Source organism: Hyperoodon ampullatus (genome assembly GCF_949752795.1).
Source record: "Hyperoodon ampullatus genome assembly, chromosome: 1".
In the NCBI taxonomy this organism is placed as follows: Eukaryota; Metazoa; Chordata; class Mammalia; order Artiodactyla; family Ziphiidae; genus Hyperoodon; species Hyperoodon ampullatus.
In genome coordinates this window covers 14,420,464-14,438,653 of record NC_136914.1, presented here as the reverse complement: position 1 = coordinate 14,438,653, position 18,190 = coordinate 14,420,464, and the positions used below count along the sequence as shown (strand labels likewise).

At 40.1% G+C, this 18,190-nt stretch overlaps 1 protein-coding gene across 1 annotated transcript in view; it reads left to right on the top strand.

Moving 5' to 3' along the window:
- The window catches only part of NFKB1 (nuclear factor kappa B subunit 1), a 123,112-nt gene that overhangs the window by 75,760 nt on the left and 29,162 nt on the right, over positions 1 to 18,190 (top strand). Inside the window, exons 7-11 of the mRNA XM_079699748.1 lie at positions 458 to 621; positions 2,428 to 2,586; positions 3,925 to 4,029; positions 12,800 to 12,891; positions 15,231 to 15,369. Of these exons, the coding sequence (XP_079555874.1) occupies positions 458 to 621; positions 2,428 to 2,586; positions 3,925 to 4,029; positions 12,800 to 12,891; positions 15,231 to 15,369 (659 nt within the window). The remainder of the gene's footprint in view (positions 1 to 457; positions 622 to 2,427; positions 2,587 to 3,924; positions 4,030 to 12,799; positions 12,892 to 15,230; positions 15,370 to 18,190) is intronic.

The following is an 18,190-nucleotide window of genomic DNA, read 5'->3' as shown; positions in this document are numbered from 1 at the left end:
AATCTTCTAAATATACTATTTTGCGTATTCGTTTTTAAAAAGTTAGAAAACTTAGCATATTTGGAATTAAAACTTCTTTTTATACAACTCTCCTAGAAAAATACTTTAAAATGGGTCTAGGTAAAACTTTCTTATTAAGATATGTATACCCCACTCCCTTATTCATAATTTGCAAGTCTAGTAAGCTTTGAAAACGAAAAGATTTTTCTAAGTTTACCACAGACTGAGTTGGCGGCAAAACCCAGCCTGACATGATGTGCAGCTGGTTACAGTCTTTATTATTCCATTTGATGAGTCTGCTTTGTATGTTTCACTGCAGAAATAGTAATGTGTTTGAGGGCCAGTGATTGAGGGCCTATGCATTTTTTCTCAATCCACTTAGCTAAGGTAAAACAGGACTCTCTAGTCACTGACTGCCTAATTCTGGTTGTTGTTGCTGTTACTGTTTTTCCTCCAGCTTTGCAAACCTGGGTATACTTCATGTGACAAAGAAAAAAGTATTTGAAACACTGGAAGCACGAATGACAGATGCATGTATAAGGGGCTATAATCCCGGACTTTTGGTGCATCCTGATCTTGCCTATTTACAAGCAGAAGGTGGAGGAGACCGGCAGCTCACAGGTGAGTATCACTCTCCCAGTCTTGCTCCTTTGAGAGCTCTGGCTGTCCTTGTCCTGTATGTAGACCATATGCTCATCTTATGCCCCAGGTTTCTCCTTCTCCTGGTCTGTACCCCAAGCTGCTCTCACCCTTTCCCTGCTCAGAAACCTTGGATGGCATCCTGCTACTTCTAGAATAAAATCTGTACCTCCATAGCCTGGCATACAAAGCCGGGCCTCAGCCCCCTTTCCAGCTTTATCTGAGGTCCCACCTGTACCCACCTCTCCCCATCACCACCCCCTGAACACTGATGCATACTCATACCTTTGTATGTGTCTTCCTCTACCTAAAACACCCCACCCTTCCCTTTTCAACCTGTCAGAACCAATTCAGAATTCAAGACATGGTTCAAAGAACATCTGCTCTGTTGTACCTCCCCCAGCTCACCTTATTATAAGGGATCTTTCTTTGGGCTCTTCAGGCTCATTGTAAGCTATCCTCTTTATCATAAAAATGCTATGATTTTACGTTTTCCTGCCTTCACTTATATTTTTTTCTTTCAACCCTAATCCTTGTTCCACCACATATGCCATTTCTGCTTTTATGTGTTGTCCTTTCGTCTGGCCGTCCTGTCACCAGCTCATACTCAGGCAGTCCAAAGACAATCATTTTCCCATTAGACATGTTCCGTCTTCTGATATTCATCCTCAAAACCTTCACATCATCTTTGAGTCCTCCTCACCTCTGCTGCATCTCCAGTTCGTGGTCCAGCTCTTCTGTGCTCTCTGGGCTTCCCCTCCTCACTCCATGTTTTGATGCTCTGTCTCTGTTCCTCCCCACTTCTAATCTAGTTTACACCCTATGGCGAGATGGATCTTACTGAAGCCTACAGGTCACCACTACTCAGTGTCTCCCTGTTGCGTCCGGAATCCAAATTCCATACCCTGGCATTTTAGGCCTCCCAAGAGCTGGCCCCAATCTGCATTTCCAACTTTGTTTCCCACTACACCCCTTCTTGTCAAACTGAACTACACCAGAGAAGCACCACAATCTCGCACTTTCTCTCTTTGGCACATTCTTTCCATTCCTGCTCTTCCCTCTTCCTGGGATGCCTTTTTTCATTCTCCTCCTAAGTTCAAGTTCTACCATCCTTTCAAGACTTAGAGCAATGCCTCTTCTGCTCCAAAGCCTCTGGATTCTCCCCTCCTTCGAAATTTCGTATCACTTCAACTGTAGCTCTTTTATAGTACCTATCACTTGAATTATCACCTCTTATGATATTATAAGTTAAGTACGATTATGTCCATCGGTATGAAATCTCCATCAGGAGGGAAGGAGCCAAGTGCAGTGGAGTCATTCGGCTCCTTAAAAACACTTTTTGAGTTGCACTTGCTTAGTGCCAGGTACTGTGCCGGGCCCTGTGGGATGAACACAGTCCCTGTGCTCAGAGAGCTTTTGGAATACTTAATTTTCACATTCCTCCACACAACTGAGGCATAGTCAGGCTACTGCACTCCATTCCATCACATCCTTTGTGTCTTGGGACAGGGCAGGGGAAGATAGGAGAGAGGCAGGTTGACACAGGCAGGACAGTTTTTACTGTGATCCAGAGAAAATGCAGGCCTTTTTTTGATGCCTTTACGTTTGGATGACATAAATAGATAATTCTTAAAATTGTATTAGCAATATGAAGAATTTCAAAAGAAAAAGAAATAGACTTTTATTTTAAGTTGATGTTCTTTATTTGGGCTTTATAAAAGCACCCTATCTAAAACGTTCACGCTTTACTCTCCCTGGGCATGAATACCCTATGTTGTCTGGTCCTAGATCGGGAAAAGGAGATCATCCGCCAGGCAGCTCTTCAGCAGACAAAGGAGATGGACCTCAGCGTGGTGCGGCTTATGTTTACAGCATTCCTTCCAGACAGCACCGGCAGTTTCACGAGGCGCCTGGAACCCGTGGTATCGGACGCCATCTATGATAGCAGTGAGTACCTGACTTCTGACAGGAGGCAGCTTGCTGTAAAGTCAAGAACAGACTTCCAGCCTGGCCCCGGCAGTTACTGACTAGCTCTGATTCCTGGGGCAAGTAACTTAATCACTTGGAGCCTCACATTTATCATCTTACAAAATGAGAATACTGAAATTTAGCTTAAAATTTGATGTTGAGATTAAAAGTGAAATATTGTGAGGTGCTCAATAAATCTTCCTCAGATCATCGTTGTAGTCTTCTACGTGCAATGCCAAATCTCTTATTATTTATGAATTCCTTACTATGAGGATATATTGTTGGTGCTCTTAGATGAGAAAAGTATCTCAATTGGGGCTCTGAAGAGAAGTTAATAAAAGACAACTCTTATTCTTATCCATTTTCATTCTTGCATGTTATAGCTTTATCAAGTTAGGAACTTCAGGTTAACTAAGTGAGCAGTACGAATATTTCATAGCTTCAAAATTCTATTTCAGTCTATAGTTCCTGGAGTTTTTGAAAGAGTTTTACAGTGGTCTTTAGCATTTACCATGCAAATTTCTTATTCGGTATGCATGGGATTTATTAAACAGATATTTCCAAAAAGTCTACAAGGGCAGTATTTAGGCTCCTTGAAAGGTCTAAGTAGAAAACGCCATGCCCCAAGTACAACAACTAACTGATTTCTCTAATTTAAACATGTTTGAAGGGAAGTGAAAGCTTTATAAACTGATGTAGACTCGTATACCAAAGATCACTTTAAAATGCAGCTGTTGGAGCCAAAAAAAAAAGGAAGCCTTATACTATTACCACACAAAACTTTTACCCCTTAACCACACAGAATTCTAATTTTGTTTGGGGAAAAGAAATATAACATCTTCATTTTTCTTTTCTGTAGAGTAAAAATTAATAAATAGTTTTAGAAAACTGTGCTTTTCCTGAATTTCTAGGACTCTTGTAAATGGTATATCAGTATCATGGACATAAGTTTGGGATTAAAGTCTTGACCTTATTGAAATTCCACAAATCCATTAGCTTGGAACTTCCTGAAACATCAGAAAATTTCTTTCTCTTTCTCTATTAATCTCTCTTACTGTGTTAGTGGGAGAAACAAATACTGCTCCTTTGTGTCTCATCTATTTTGGTGATAATGAATGAGCCATGCCCAAGGAGTGCTCTGAGGGTTTCAGAAGGCATTTTTGTTTTATTTATATCCTTGTTAAAGCAGTATGAGTGAAAGCATCTATTTAAACTTTCTTTTGGTTAATGTGTGCTTTGGTTAAGGTCCCTCATAGGAGGTTAGCGTGTGAAGCTGAGGATAAATAATTAAGTTTGTTGTTTTTCTCCTGTGGACAGAAGCCCCCAATGCCTCCAACTTGAAAATAGTAAGGATGGACAGGACAGCTGGATGTGTAACTGGAGGGGAAGAGATTTATCTTCTCTGTGACAAGGTTCAGAAAGGTAAAGATATGCTCTGATCTCCAGATGTGAAGTATAATTCTGAGTGTGTTTGTGAGTCACTTTTTGTCAGTGGGCCCAGTAATATCCCTCCTTGCCAAAGAACTCCTTTTAAAAATTTATACATTTCCTCTCTTCCAAATTTAAGTTGTCCATGTTATTTTGTTAACCCAACTAATTCATTTTAAAATTTTCAACAGAAGTAAAGATAAATAAGAAAACAGTGATCATTGGAATCAATGATGTTTCAGGGTTTTTATACTTTAAATTTTGGTATCTGAACTTTAAATAAATGAGTAATAGCCCATGCTTCACACACACACACACACACACACACACACACAGAATAAATGTTTTACATAGTGTAAAATTGTTTATTTTGTTTATCTTAACCATGCTTCATTGCAACACAGAGAGCTTCTCTGGATATCTTCACATGACACTATGATGTCATTTAAGAAAAAGAAAGAGAATAAGGACTATCGGGAAATTCTCAGAGCATATTTCTCTCATAATTTTCACTTTCAGAAAGGTTCTTGGCATTTATCTCTCATTAAATATAGCGCAAGATTGATAAGTCAGCAAAAGTTGAAGGAGACTGTGTTATTTTCTCAGGCTTCACTCATTTTTTAAATAAAATGATAGAAGGTATAGTATAATAAAGATACACTCACTTCCACGACAGCAGCAGCAGGGCTCGTGGCAAGAATCATGGCTTGCACGCAACCCCGAGCAGTCTCGTCTTTCTGCAGCTTGTAGACCCTCAGGTGTAGGAGCTGTTTCAAGCGCACAGCCTTGAGAGAGTAAGGTGTTCTTGACACCACCTGTACCAAATCCATGACTGAACCCAGTGAAGACCTCTATATAAACGTTCAAGGTTCTAGCAGCGCATGCGAAGACCTACTCTTTCAGCATTGGGCTGCTGGAGACAGCCTCGTAGACAAAGTGCTCCCAAGTCAGCCTGTTCTAGCTGAGCAGCTACTGAAGACCCTCGTAATCTGACTTCATAACAGAGACCGCCACATTCACTTCTGTGCGGCTGACAGGGTCTTGGTGCTCCGGCCGGGTGTCAAGCCTGAGCCTCTGAGGTGGGAGAGCTGAGTCCAGCACATTGGACCACCAGAGACCTCCTGGCCCCATGTAATATCAATCGGCGAGAGCTCTCCCAGAGACCTCTGTCTCACCACTAAGACCCAGCTCCACTAAACGACCAGCAGGCTCCAGTGCTGGATGCCCAATGCCAATCAACTAGCAAGAAAGGAACACAACCCCATCCATTAGCAGAGAAGCTGCCTGAAATCATACTAAGTTCACAGACACCCCAAAACACACGACTGGACGTGGTCCTGCCCACCAGAAAGACAAGATCCAGCCCCACCCACCAGAACACAGGCACCAGTCCCCTCCACCAGGAAGCCTACGCAAGCCACTGAACCAACCTCACCCGCTGGGGGAAGACACCAAAAACAACGTGAACTACGAACCTGCAGCCTGTGAAAAGGAGACTCCAAACACAGTAAGTTAAACAAAATGAGAAGACAGAGAAATATGCAGCAGATCAAGGAGCAAGGTAAAAACCCACCAGACCAAACAAATGAAGAGGAAATAGGCAGTCTACCTGAAAAAGAATTCAGAGTAAGGATAGTAAAAATAATCTAAAATCTTGGAAATAGAATAGAGAAAATACAAGAAATGGTCAACAAGGACCTAGAAGAACTAAAGAGCAAACAAACAATGATGAACAACACAATAAATGAAATTAAAAATTCTCTAGAAGGAATCAGTAACAGAATAACTGAGGCAGAAGAACGGATAAGTGACCTGGAAGATAAAATAGTGGAAACAACTACTGCAGAGCAGAATAAAGAAAAAAGAGTGAAAAGAATTGAGGACAGCTTCAGAGACCTCTGGGACAACATTAAACACACCAACATTCAAATTATAGGAGTTCCAGAAGAAGAAGAGAAAAAGAAAGGGGCTGAGAAAATATTTGAAGAGATTATAGTTGAAAACTTCCCTAACATGGGAAAGGAAATAGCCACGCAAGTCCAGGAAGTACAGAAAGTCCCATACAGGATAAATCCAAGGAGAAACACGCCAAGACACATATTAAACAAACTGTCAAAAATTAAATACAGGGCCTCCCTGGTGGCGCAGTGGTTGAGAGTCCGCCTGCCGATGCAGGGGATACGGGTTCGTGCCCCGGTCTGGGAGGATCCCATATGCCGCAGAGCGGCTGGGCCCGTGAGCCATGGCCGCTGAGCCTGCGCATCCGGAGCCTGTGCTCCGCAACGGGAGAGACCACAACAGTGAGAGGCCCGCGTACCGCAAAAAAAAAAAAAAAAAAAAATTAAATACAAAGAAAAAATAAAAGCAGCAAGGGAAAAACAACAAATAACATACAAGGGAATCCCCATAAGGTTAACAGCTGATCTTTCAGCAGAAACTGTGCAAGCCAGAAGTGGTGGCAGGACATATTTAAAGTGATGAAAGGGAAAAACTTACAACCAAGATTACTCTACCCAGCAAGGATCTCATTCACATTCAGTGGAAACATTAAAACCTTTACAGATAAGCAAAAGTTAAGAGAATTCAGCACCACCAAACCAGCTTTACTACAAATGCTAAAGGAACTTCTCTAGGCAGGAAACACAAGAAAAGGAAAACAGCTACAAAAACAAGCCCAAAACAATTTAGAAAATGGTAATAGGAACATACATATTGATAATTACTTTAAATGTGAATGGATTAAATGCTCCAACCAAAAGACACAGGCTCGGGCTTCCCTGGTGGCGCAGTGGTTGAGAGTCCACCTGCTGATGCAGGGGACACGGGTTCGTGCCCCGGTCCGAGAAGATCCCACATGCCGCGGAGCAGCTGGGCCCGTGGGCCATGGCTGCTGAGCCTGCGCATCTGGAGCCTGTGCTCCACAACAGGAGAGGCCACAACAATGAGAAGCCCGCGTACCGCAAAAAAAAAAAAAAAAAAAAGACACAGGCTTGCTAAATGGATACAAAAATAAGACCCATATATATGCTGTCTACAAGAGACCCACTTCAGACCTAGGGACACATACAGACTGAAAGTGAGGGGATGGAAAAAGATATTCCATGCAAATGGAAATCAAAACAAAGCTGGAGTAGCAGTTCTCATATCAGACAAAATAGACTTTAAAACAAAGACTATTACAAGAGACAAAGAAGGGGACTACATAATGATCAAGGGATCAATCCAAAAAGACAATATAACAGTTGTAAATATTTATGCACCCAACATAGGAGCACCTCAGTAACATAAGGCAAATGCTAACACCCATGAAAGGGGAAATTGGCAGTAACACAGAATTGGTTGGCGACTTTAACACCCCACTTTCAGCAATGGACAGATCATCCAAAATGAAAATAAACATGGAAACAGAAGCTTTAAATGACACATTAAACAAGATGGACTTAATTGATATTTATAGGACGTTCCATCCAAAAACAACAGAATACACTTTCTCCTCAAGTGCTCATGGAACATTCTCCAGGAGAGATCATATCTTGGGCCACAAATCAAGCCTTGGGAAATTTAAGAAAATTGAAGTTGTATCAAGTATCATTTCCAACCACAATGCTATGAGACTAGATATCAATTACAGGAAAAAATCTCTAAAAAGTCTCTAAAACACATGGAGGCTAAACGATACTAAATAACCAGGAGATTACTGAAGAAATCAAAGAGGAAATCAGAAAATACCTAGAAACAAATGACAATGAAAACACAACGGCCCAAAACCTATGGCATGCAGCAAAAGCACTTCTAAGAGGGAAGTTTATAGCAATGCAATCCTACCTCAGGAAACAAGAAACATCTCAAATAAATAACCTAACCTTACACCTAAAGCAATTAGAGAAAGAAGAACAGAAAAAACACGAAGTTAGCAGAGGGAAAGAAATCATAAAGATCAGATCAGAAATAAATGAAAAAGAAATGAAGGAAACAATAGCAAAGATCAATAAAACTAAAAGCTGGTTCTTTAAGAAGATAAACAAAATTGATAAACCATTAGCCAGACTCATCAAGAAAAAAAGGGAGAAGACTCAAATCAATAGAATTAGAAATGAAAAAGGAGGAGTAACAACTGACACTGCAGAAATACAAAGGATCATGAGAGATTATTACAAGCAACTATATGTCAATAAAATGGACAACCTGGAAGAAATGGACTAATTCTTAGAAAAGCACAACCTTCCAAGACTGAACCAGGAAGAAATAGAAAATATAAACAGACTGGTCACAAGCACTGAAATTGAAACTGTGATTAAAAATCTTCCAACAAACAAAAACCCAGGACCAGATGGCTTCACAGGCAAATTCTATCAAATATTTAGAGAAGAGCTAACACCTATCCTTCTCAAACTCTTCCAAATATAGCAGAGGGAGGAATACTCCCCAACTCATTTTACGAGGCCACCATCACCCTGATACCAAAACCGGACAAAGAGGTTGCAATAAAAGGAAACTACAGGCCAATATCACTGATGAACATAGATGCAAAAATCCTCAACAAAATACTACCAAACAGAATCCAACAGCACATTAAAAGGATCATACACCATGATCAAGTGGGGTTTATCCTAGGAATGCAAGGATTCTTCAATATACAGAAATCAATCAATGTGATACACCATATTAACAAATTGAAGGATAAAAACCATATGATTAGGGCTTCCCTGGTGGCGCAGTGGTTGAGAGTCTGCCTGCCGATGCAGGGAACATGGGTTCATGCCCTAGTCCGGGAAGATCCCACGTGCCGTGGAGCGGCTGGGCCCGTGAGCCATGGCCACTGAGCCTGCACGTCCGGAGCCTGTGCTCTGCAACGGAAGAGGCCACAACAGTGAGAGGCCCACGTACCGCACACACACAAAAAAAATAACATATGATTATCTCAATAGATTCAGAGAAAGCTTTTGACAAAATTCAACACCTATTTTTGATAAAAAACTCTCCAGAAAGTAGGCATAGAGGGAACCTACCTCAACATAAATGAAGGCTGTATATGACAAATCCACAGCCAACATCATTCTCTATGGTGAAAAACTGAAACCATTTCCACTAAGATCAGGAACAAGGCAAGGTTGCCCACTCTCACTGCTGTTATTCAACACAGTTTTGGAAGTGTTAGCCACAGCAGTCAGAGAAGAAAAATGAATTCAAATTGGAAAAGAAGAAGTAAAACCGTCATTGTTTGCAAATGACATGATACTATACATAGAGAATCCTGAAGATGCTACCAGAAAACTACTAGAGCTAATCAATGAATTTGGTAAAGTAGCAGGATACAAAATTAATGCACAGAAATCTCTTGCATTCCTATACACTAATGATGAAAAATCTGAAAGAGAAATCAAGGAAACACTCCCATTTACCACTGCAACAAAAAGAATAAAATACCTAGGAATAAACCTACCTAAGAAAACAAAAGACCTGTATGCAGAAAACTATAAGACACTAATGAAAGAAATTAAAGATGACAAACAAATGGAGAGATATACAGTGTTCTTGGATTGGAAGAATGAATATTGTGAAAATAACTATACTACCCAAAGCAATCTACAGATTCAATGCAATCCCTGTCAAGCTACCAATGGCATTTTTCACAGAACTAGAACAAAAAAATTCACAATTTATATGGAAACACAGAAGACCCCAAATAGACAAAGCAATCTTTTTTTTTTTTTTTTTTTCCAAAGCAATCTTGAGAAAGAAAAATGGAGCTGGAGGAATCAGGCTCCTTGACTTCAGACTATACTAGAAAGCTACAGTAATCAAGACAGTATCGTAGTGGCACAAAAATAGAAATATACATCAGTGGAACAGGATAGCAAGCCCAGAGATAAACCCACACACATATGGTCACCTTATCTTTGATAAAGGAGGCAAGAATATACCATGGAGAAAAGACAGCCTCTTCAATAAGTGGTGCTGGGGAAACTGGACAGCTACATGTAAAAGAATGAAATTAGAACACTCCCTAACACTGTATACAACAACAAACTCAAGACGGATTAAAGACCTAAATGTAAGGCCAGACATTATAAAGAGGGAAACATAGGTCGAACACTCTTTGACATAAATCACAACAAGATCCTTTTTGACCCACCTCCTAGAGAAATGGAAATAAAAACAAAAATAAACAAATGGGACGTAATGAAACTTAGAAGCTTTTGCACAGCAAAGGAAACCATAAACAAGATGAAAAGACAACCCTCAGAATGGGAGAAAATATTTGCAAATGAAGCAACTGACAAAGGATTAATCTCCACAATTTACAAGCTGCTCATGCAGCTCAATATCAAAAAAATAAACAACCCAATCCAAAAATGGGCAGAAGACCTAAAAAGACATTTCTCCAAAGCAGATATACAGATTGCCAAGAAACACATGAAAGGATGCTCAACATCACTTATCATCAGAGAAATGCAGATCAAAACTACAATGAGGTATCACCTCATACCGGTCTGAATGGCCATCATCAAAAAATCTACAAACAGTAAATGCTGGAGAGAGTGTGGAGAAAAGGGAACCCTCTTACACTGTTGGTGGGAATGTAAATTGATACAGCCACTATGGAGAACAATATGCAGGTTCCTTAAAAACTAAAAATAGAACTACCATATGACCCAGCAATCCCACTACTGGGCATATACCCTGAGGAAACCATAATTCAAAAAGAGTCATGTACCACAATGTTCACTGCAGCACTATTTACAATAGCCAGGACATGGAAGCAACGTAAGTGTCCATCAACAGATGAATGGATAAAGGAGATGTGGCACATATATACAATGCAATATTACTCAGCCATAAAAGGAAATGAAATTGAGTTATTTGTAGTGAGGTGGTTGGACCTAGAGTCTGTCATACAGAGTGAAGTAAGTCAGAAAGAGAAAAACAAACACCATATGCTAACACATATATATGGAATCTAAAGAAAAAGAAAAATGGTTCTCATGAACCTAGGGGCAGGACAGGAATAAAGACACAGATGTAGACAATGGACTTGAGGCCACGGGGAGGGGGAAGGGTAACCTGGGACAAAGTGAGAGAGTGACATGGACATATATACACTACCGAATGTAAAATAGATAGCTAGTGGGAAGCAGCTGCATAGCACAAGGAGATCACCTTGGTGCTTTGTGACCACCTAGAGGGGTGGGGTAGGGAGAGTGGGAGGGAGATGCAAGAGGGAGGGGATTTGGGGATATATGTATACGTATAGCTGATTCACTTTGTTATACAGCAGAAACTAACACACCATTGTAAAGCAATTATACTCCAATAAAGATGTTAAAAAATAATAATGCAAAAAATATAATATTTCACTTTCACATTTTTCAATAAAAATAACTGTAGTTTCTTCACTAAAAAGAAAAGAAAGATATACTCACTACAAAGATAAGCATTTTCAAAGTAAGCAACTGCATAGCTGGAAATGTAGCCCCTATTAAAAGAACTATAGCTTAAAACAAAGAAAATTCTCCTTTGAGGCTAAATGCTCTGAGATAAAAAGTCAGAAAAAATGAGATAAGATTTTAAGGTAAAAGTATCAATATATATCTGTATCTCAAAAATGTTTACACTTTCTCTGCAGGTTTTGGCATCAGTATTCTTTCAACCCATTTTATCCAAGAAATACGCATTTCCAGATTTCTGGTTGTGCATACTATGAGTAAACACAATCTGAGTACCTTTATTTGTAAATGTGACTCTTAATCATTATCATTACATTGGAATGGCTTATTAAGAGAAGTCTTGAACCTAGCTTAAAGAATCTGAATAACTAGGTTCAGGGTAGTCCTACCTGAAAGCAGAGCTATTAACCAGTACATAATATGTCTTATCCAACCCTAATATTCCTAAAATTCTATGTAAATAGAAATATAAATTTAGTTTTTGTAAGTCAGTAGTGTACACCTTCCTATGAGATAGGAAGTGAAGCCAGGGAGATGCCAACCTGAGTTATATTGTCATATTTCTGCAGGAGTAGAACCCATGACTGAAGTGTGAAATTTAGATGTTCTAATTTAACCCGAAGGGACTAGACCAACATGATATTTTTAGCAGTTTCTCAATATGGACTAATAAAATATTATAGGGAGGTAGCATAGTAGAATGTGTAAGAGCCTGGAATCTGAAACTTCACTGTGTTCAAATCCTGGCCTCTCCATTTACTAGCTTTTCAACCTTAGATAAGTTACTTAACCTCTCGGACCTCCAGTTTCTCTTCTGCAGAACGAGGCTATTAATAGTAGACCTGCATCACAAAGTTGTTGTGAGGATTAAATCAGCTAATATATACATATAAAATCACTCAGAACAGTGTCTGCCATATAGTAAACTTTATATTAGTTAAATATTATTATGTAAATCTGTATCAAGTGAACCACCTTTTGGGATTCTGATATTCCTCACTATCCTTCATGTTTCTCAGGAGTGAATTGGTTTAGGGATGAAGAAGTGGAAAAGACTAAGAGAAAACTCAGATTGAATAGGTAAATCTAGTATTCTGTCATTGTAAATGAATCTTGGGGCCCATTACTATGGTAACTAATTGAAAATTTTCACTAAAAATTTTAAATAATTCTAAAGTGTATTTTATATTAATTACTTTTGAAAAAGGTTAAGTACTTAGTATTTATAGGTAGAATCTTGAACCAGCTTTATTTTTCATGTTTTTGAATATTATTATACTATGTGAAATTATACATCTGGACATGACTGTTTGCAGATGACATCCAGATTCGATTTTATGAGGAGGAGGAAAATGGTGGAATCTGGGAAGGATTCGGAGATTTTTCCCCCACAGATGTTCATAGACAAGTAAGTGGATGATGATGACGGTGGCGATGAAGATGATTCTACATTTTCTGCCTTGTTGAAATTCACTAGTTTCCATGTATAAAACAAGGAAAAATCATAAATATTTATTTAACTTTCATAAAAGAGCACTGTGTCTTGCAGGTGTTCCAGAAAAGTTACCTACCATAGATTGATGGGCAAGGCTGTATTAGACCTTGCAAGGCATTTCATTTGGGTGTCTGATCACCTAGCCACAAGGCAGTGGCCCTTAGGTCCTTTAGTAGAAATGTTTTAAGTGTTGTATTCATCTGTTCAGACTTCCATGACAAAATATCATAGACTGGGTGGATGAAACAAAAGAAATTGTTGCTCATGGTTCTGGAGACTGGAAGTCCCAGATCAAGGTCTGACAGTGTCAGTTCCTTGTGAGGGCTCTCTTCCTGGCTTGCAGACAGTCACCTTCTTGTTGTGTCCTAACAGGGCAGAGAGAGTAAGCTCTCTGCTGTCTCTTCTTTTAAAAACAGTAATCCTACCCAATCAGGGCCTTGCCCTTATGACCTCATTTAACCTTAATTCTTCCCGTAAAAGCTCTATCTCCAAATACAGCCACACTGTTAGGGCTTCAACATACGAATTTTGAGGGAACACAGTTAGTCGATAACAATGTTCTACCAGTGCAATATGCGGAGACCTGTTAAAAGGGTATTCTAATGAAAAGTGTTGAAAGGAGGAGTCTTCTAGTTGAGGCTGATGTCATCATGATAAATCAGTATCTCCTGGTGACAACTGACTATGATGAAAACGCTGAATCCTCATCTTAATGATTACACTGAGCGATTGAGGAATACAGTTTTCACAAAAAATTGGAAACAATCCAAATGTCTATCAGTAAGTGGCCAGTAAAATAAATTATGGTGTATCTATGTGATGGAATATTGTGCAGTTATTAAAAAGAATGAGTCCTCTATGGACTAATATGGAAAAGCCTCAAAGATACAACATTAAAATTTTTTTAAAGATAGATATAAAGCAAAGTGTACATAAAAAAGATTCTATGTTTATGTATACATACGCATAAAGAAACTCTGGAAGAATACAACAGAAACTAATAGCTTCTCTGTGTTTACTTCTGGGGGAGCAGAGCAGGCACACAGTAGGAACTGTCTGGATGAGGGACAGGAATGGCAAGGAGAAATTTCAGTGTGCACCATTGTATACCTTTTTATATGTACGAGATCCATGTGAATATATTACATAGTCAAAAAATCCAACTAAAACATCTTTGAGGTAGGGTGTTAAATGCTGACAGTGCGTGGCTGCTCAAAGCAGTGGGCCCCTCAGCACTGGTGATTCTGCCTCAAGCATAGTTTAATGAAAAAAATAAGTTTTGTTACAAATGCATTAAAGCCATAAGCTGAGATCACATTTTGATAGCATAATACTTTTATTATTGCTCGGTTCTTATTTTATCATTTCTATCATGATTTTCTTCTAAAATTTTTGTCTAGGAGTCCATTTTTAAGTTTCCAAGCATTTAAAAGATGTTGGGTTGATGATTTCAACATTATATTATGGTCATAGAAGGTGGTCTTAGATATAAGTTCTTTGAAATTGTTTTGTCTTTCTCTGTGACTCTATGATCAGTTTTTTTAAATGTTCCATGTGTACTTGAAAATAATTATATCCTTTTGTTGTTTGGTGGAAGGTTCTGTATATAACTGTTAGCTTAAACTTATTAATTTTGTGGATCAAGTAAAATAATCCAGCTAAAAAATGTGCAAATGCCTGACTATTCTGGCACTGCCAGATATCGATGAGGAGGCTGTCTTATGGGTGTTACAGAATGCCCTGTGTATGCCCAGAGCCTTGGCCATCCTCACCTCACAATACACTGACCCTGTCATGATGTTTCTCTTACAGGGTTTAGTTTTTTGTCTTCATTGGCTGGCCGGCAGGCTGGTAGTAGTACCACCTTCCTCACTCTCTCTTTCCATGACTAGCCTTTCTGATATTGCTGTAAATAATCTTGGAGGCTTTTAAGGCTAATTTGGAAAAGGAGAAGATGTATGCAACGTATTTTATTCACGTGATTATTTATACTGAAAGACATTTGAAATTTTAGACAAGTTAACCAGGAAGCTTTGCAATACATTGGCATAATCTTATATTTCAGTTTCACATTGGCAATTTAATAAAAATGTATGGGTATAGAATTCTAAGGTGGTAAGTTTCTCTAAGGTGTTGTATACTTTTTAGTACCTTGTGTCTAAACATTGGGCATAAAGAATGTGTTTAATGAGTAGCGTTGCTGGAAAAGAAATGTAGTCCTACTCCAACATTTGGATCTTTGTATCCTGCAGTTTGCCATCGTCTTCAAAACTCCGAAGTATAAAGATGTCAACATTACAAAACCAGCCTCTGTGTTCGTCCAGCTTCGGAGGAAATCTGATTTGGAAACCAGTGAACCAAAACCTTTTCTCTACTATCCTGAAATTAAAGGTAACTTGGTTGTTTAAACACTTGTGCTTGTTCCAACAAGAGGATGGTCCGATTAGAAAAGATCAGGTAGTCTCCTCCTTTGAACAGCTTCCTAGTAACTGGTTTCTGGGTCCATGGTGCTTCTTTTTAGAGAAGAAAGACGTAATATATGATTTGGGGGTCATAGAATTAAGTCTAGCCCTTTAAAATAATGTTATTTCCATTGAGTTTTATATGAGATTTAGACATTTGAAATTTTCTCTTTGAATTTGAGAATCTATCATTTATTGACTACCTCAGGGCTCAGGTAGTTGAGATGAAAAGATAAGGCTTGTTGTGTAGGAGAATCATTCACTCTTGTCAACTGGCCTCAGGCAGTTGAACAGAAGACTCAGCCACCATGCACTGCAGAGCTATAAAAATGAATAAGGCGGCATTCTCTTCCTCACAAAAGACACACCGAGAAGGGGAGATCATAAGTCTCCTTCAATTGTTATAGTGCAAATTATTACTTTGGTAAGTTCCAAAAGTGAGGCGTCCACAAAAACATAGAAGAATGCAAGGAGAACGAACCCTAGATTCTGAAGAAGCCACCAAGAAGAAGGCTTCTTCAAGGTCCTGAAAATGGGGGATGTATTTCAGTAGTTGAGTGTGCAACAGAGAAGGAAAGGGTTTCCTAGACTTGGGAAACATGAGGAGGTAAAAGTTAGTGTTTATTCAGGGAAAAGTGAGCATTGTGAGCACTGAGATGCACTCCTGAAGGCCACAGCAGGTGAGGAAGGCCGCAGCCAGGTTCTGTGGTGCTGTGATTGGCACCTACAGAATTTTGCATTGATTCTGGAAAGGCCAGTTTGGATTTGGAATGATGCCTCTGACTTCTCTCTGTAGACACTGAAGAGACTATCTGGGCAGCAGACAATGAGTCAGAGGAGGAATGCAAGAATCCAAGTGAGAAATGGTGAAGTTAGTGACGGTCTTAATGCAGTGGAGTGAAAGGAGAAGGTGGATTCAGGAGGCAGTGCAGGGATGGTGTCAGGAGGACCCAGGTGCTGGTTGGGGTAGGGGGTGAAAAGAGAAAATCAGGAGTCATAGACAGTTCTAGGAATCCCAGCCCGGGAAGGCTGTGATGTGGTTGAACTGATGAAGAGTCAAGGGAGCAAAAGTAGATCTGGGTGGGCAAAGACAGAGTTCAGTTTAAAACATGTTGCATTTCGGCGCAGTGGTTGAGAGTCCGCCTGCCGATGCAAGGGACAGGGGTTCGTGCCCCGGTCCGGGAAGATCCCACGTGCCGCGGAGCGGCTGGGCCCGTGAGCCATGGCCACTGAGCCTGCGCGTCCGAGCCTGTGCTCCACAATGGGAGGGGCCACAACAATAAGAGGCCTGCATACCGCAAAAAAAAACAAAAAACATGTTGCATTTTAGGTTCCTGTGGCGGATTCCTAACAGGCCATTCAAAAGGCAGGACTGGAACTCAAGGGAGGGCAGCGTGGGAAATTCACACTGAGACTCCTCTCGGAATGAGGGTAACAGGCCTCAAAGGTTATTTGTTAACCTGGAGTCCACTCACCCCTATGGGGCTCCATGGCTAGAAGTGTACTTTAAAACAATTAAATTTTTTTGTAATCTTATTTTGAATTTTACGTACTAAGAACTGTGATTCTAAGAAGAGATCCACAGACTTCACTAGACTGCAAAAGAGGCCGTGGCACAAACATAATTAGAAACCCCTGGACTAGAGGGAAGTGAGACTGGGACAGGGCAGCCAGGTCCTGGCTGAGGCTGGAGCCCACAGAGGTGCCGCAGCAGCGATCCACACGGCTGCTAATCCTGTGATAGCAGCATGTGATGGGGGATCTTTGAGGAGGGCTTTCTTTTCCTAGAATTCACGTCGTGGCAGCCACATTTAGAAAACGGTTCCGTGATTTCTCGTTTCTTCTCTGAGCTTGCGGCCCCTCCACTGATGGGTCAGATGTATCGTGCATTCCGTTACTGGTGGTTTGAAAACACTGTCAGCAGAGGAGCCTTTTTTTTCTCTCCATGTGACATTTCGTGCGAAATCCCAGTATATAAACAGGAGAGGCTTGAAGTGGAGGTGGCGAGTCCGCCCGCTCGGCTCGTCCAGGAAGGAGGCTTACCTCTCCTCACTGCCCTCCCTGCCCAGGAACTGCCTGAGGGCTTCCGAACGGGCCGTCGGCGTGAAGTTTGAAAATCACTGCTTTGGATTAAGCACCCTTCTTTAAAAGTAGACCCAGAAGAGCAACAGAGCACAATTGTTTTGGACTTTCTGAGAGAAAAAAAAAAAAAAAAAGATTTCTTCTCCTAAAATGTGTGTTCAAAATAATGTCAATTTTTCTAACACAGAGAATCAGATAAAAAAAGGAAACCCAGATCACCTACACATGTGTAAGCCTAGAAATACTCAAAGCTGAGCTTGCTTTCTAGGCTGCCTGTGTCCCTTTCCCAGTGGTATCTGTGCCTGAAAAGAGTCTGATACAGCAGGGACACGTTCAGACTATTACTTTCTTTGCTACCCTCTTATGTTAGGAGCTATCCGGGTCTGGAGTTAGAGAATGGGGTCTCCTGAAAGCTCAAAATCTCACCTTTATGCGTCAGGCACTTACATTCCAGCTTATCGTTGACTAAAAGCTCCATCTAGAAGAACAATGTAGAAAACCATCTGGAAAAATAAGACTTTGTAGTTGAGCTCCACAGAAAGAATGGCCAACATGTATTGTGGTTGAGTTGTTGTGAGATTAGAACAATTTTATTGAAGATAACAAATTACCTTAGTCTAGAGAACCTTCTGGATTATAAAATCCCAAGTTGAAATAATCACAAGGAA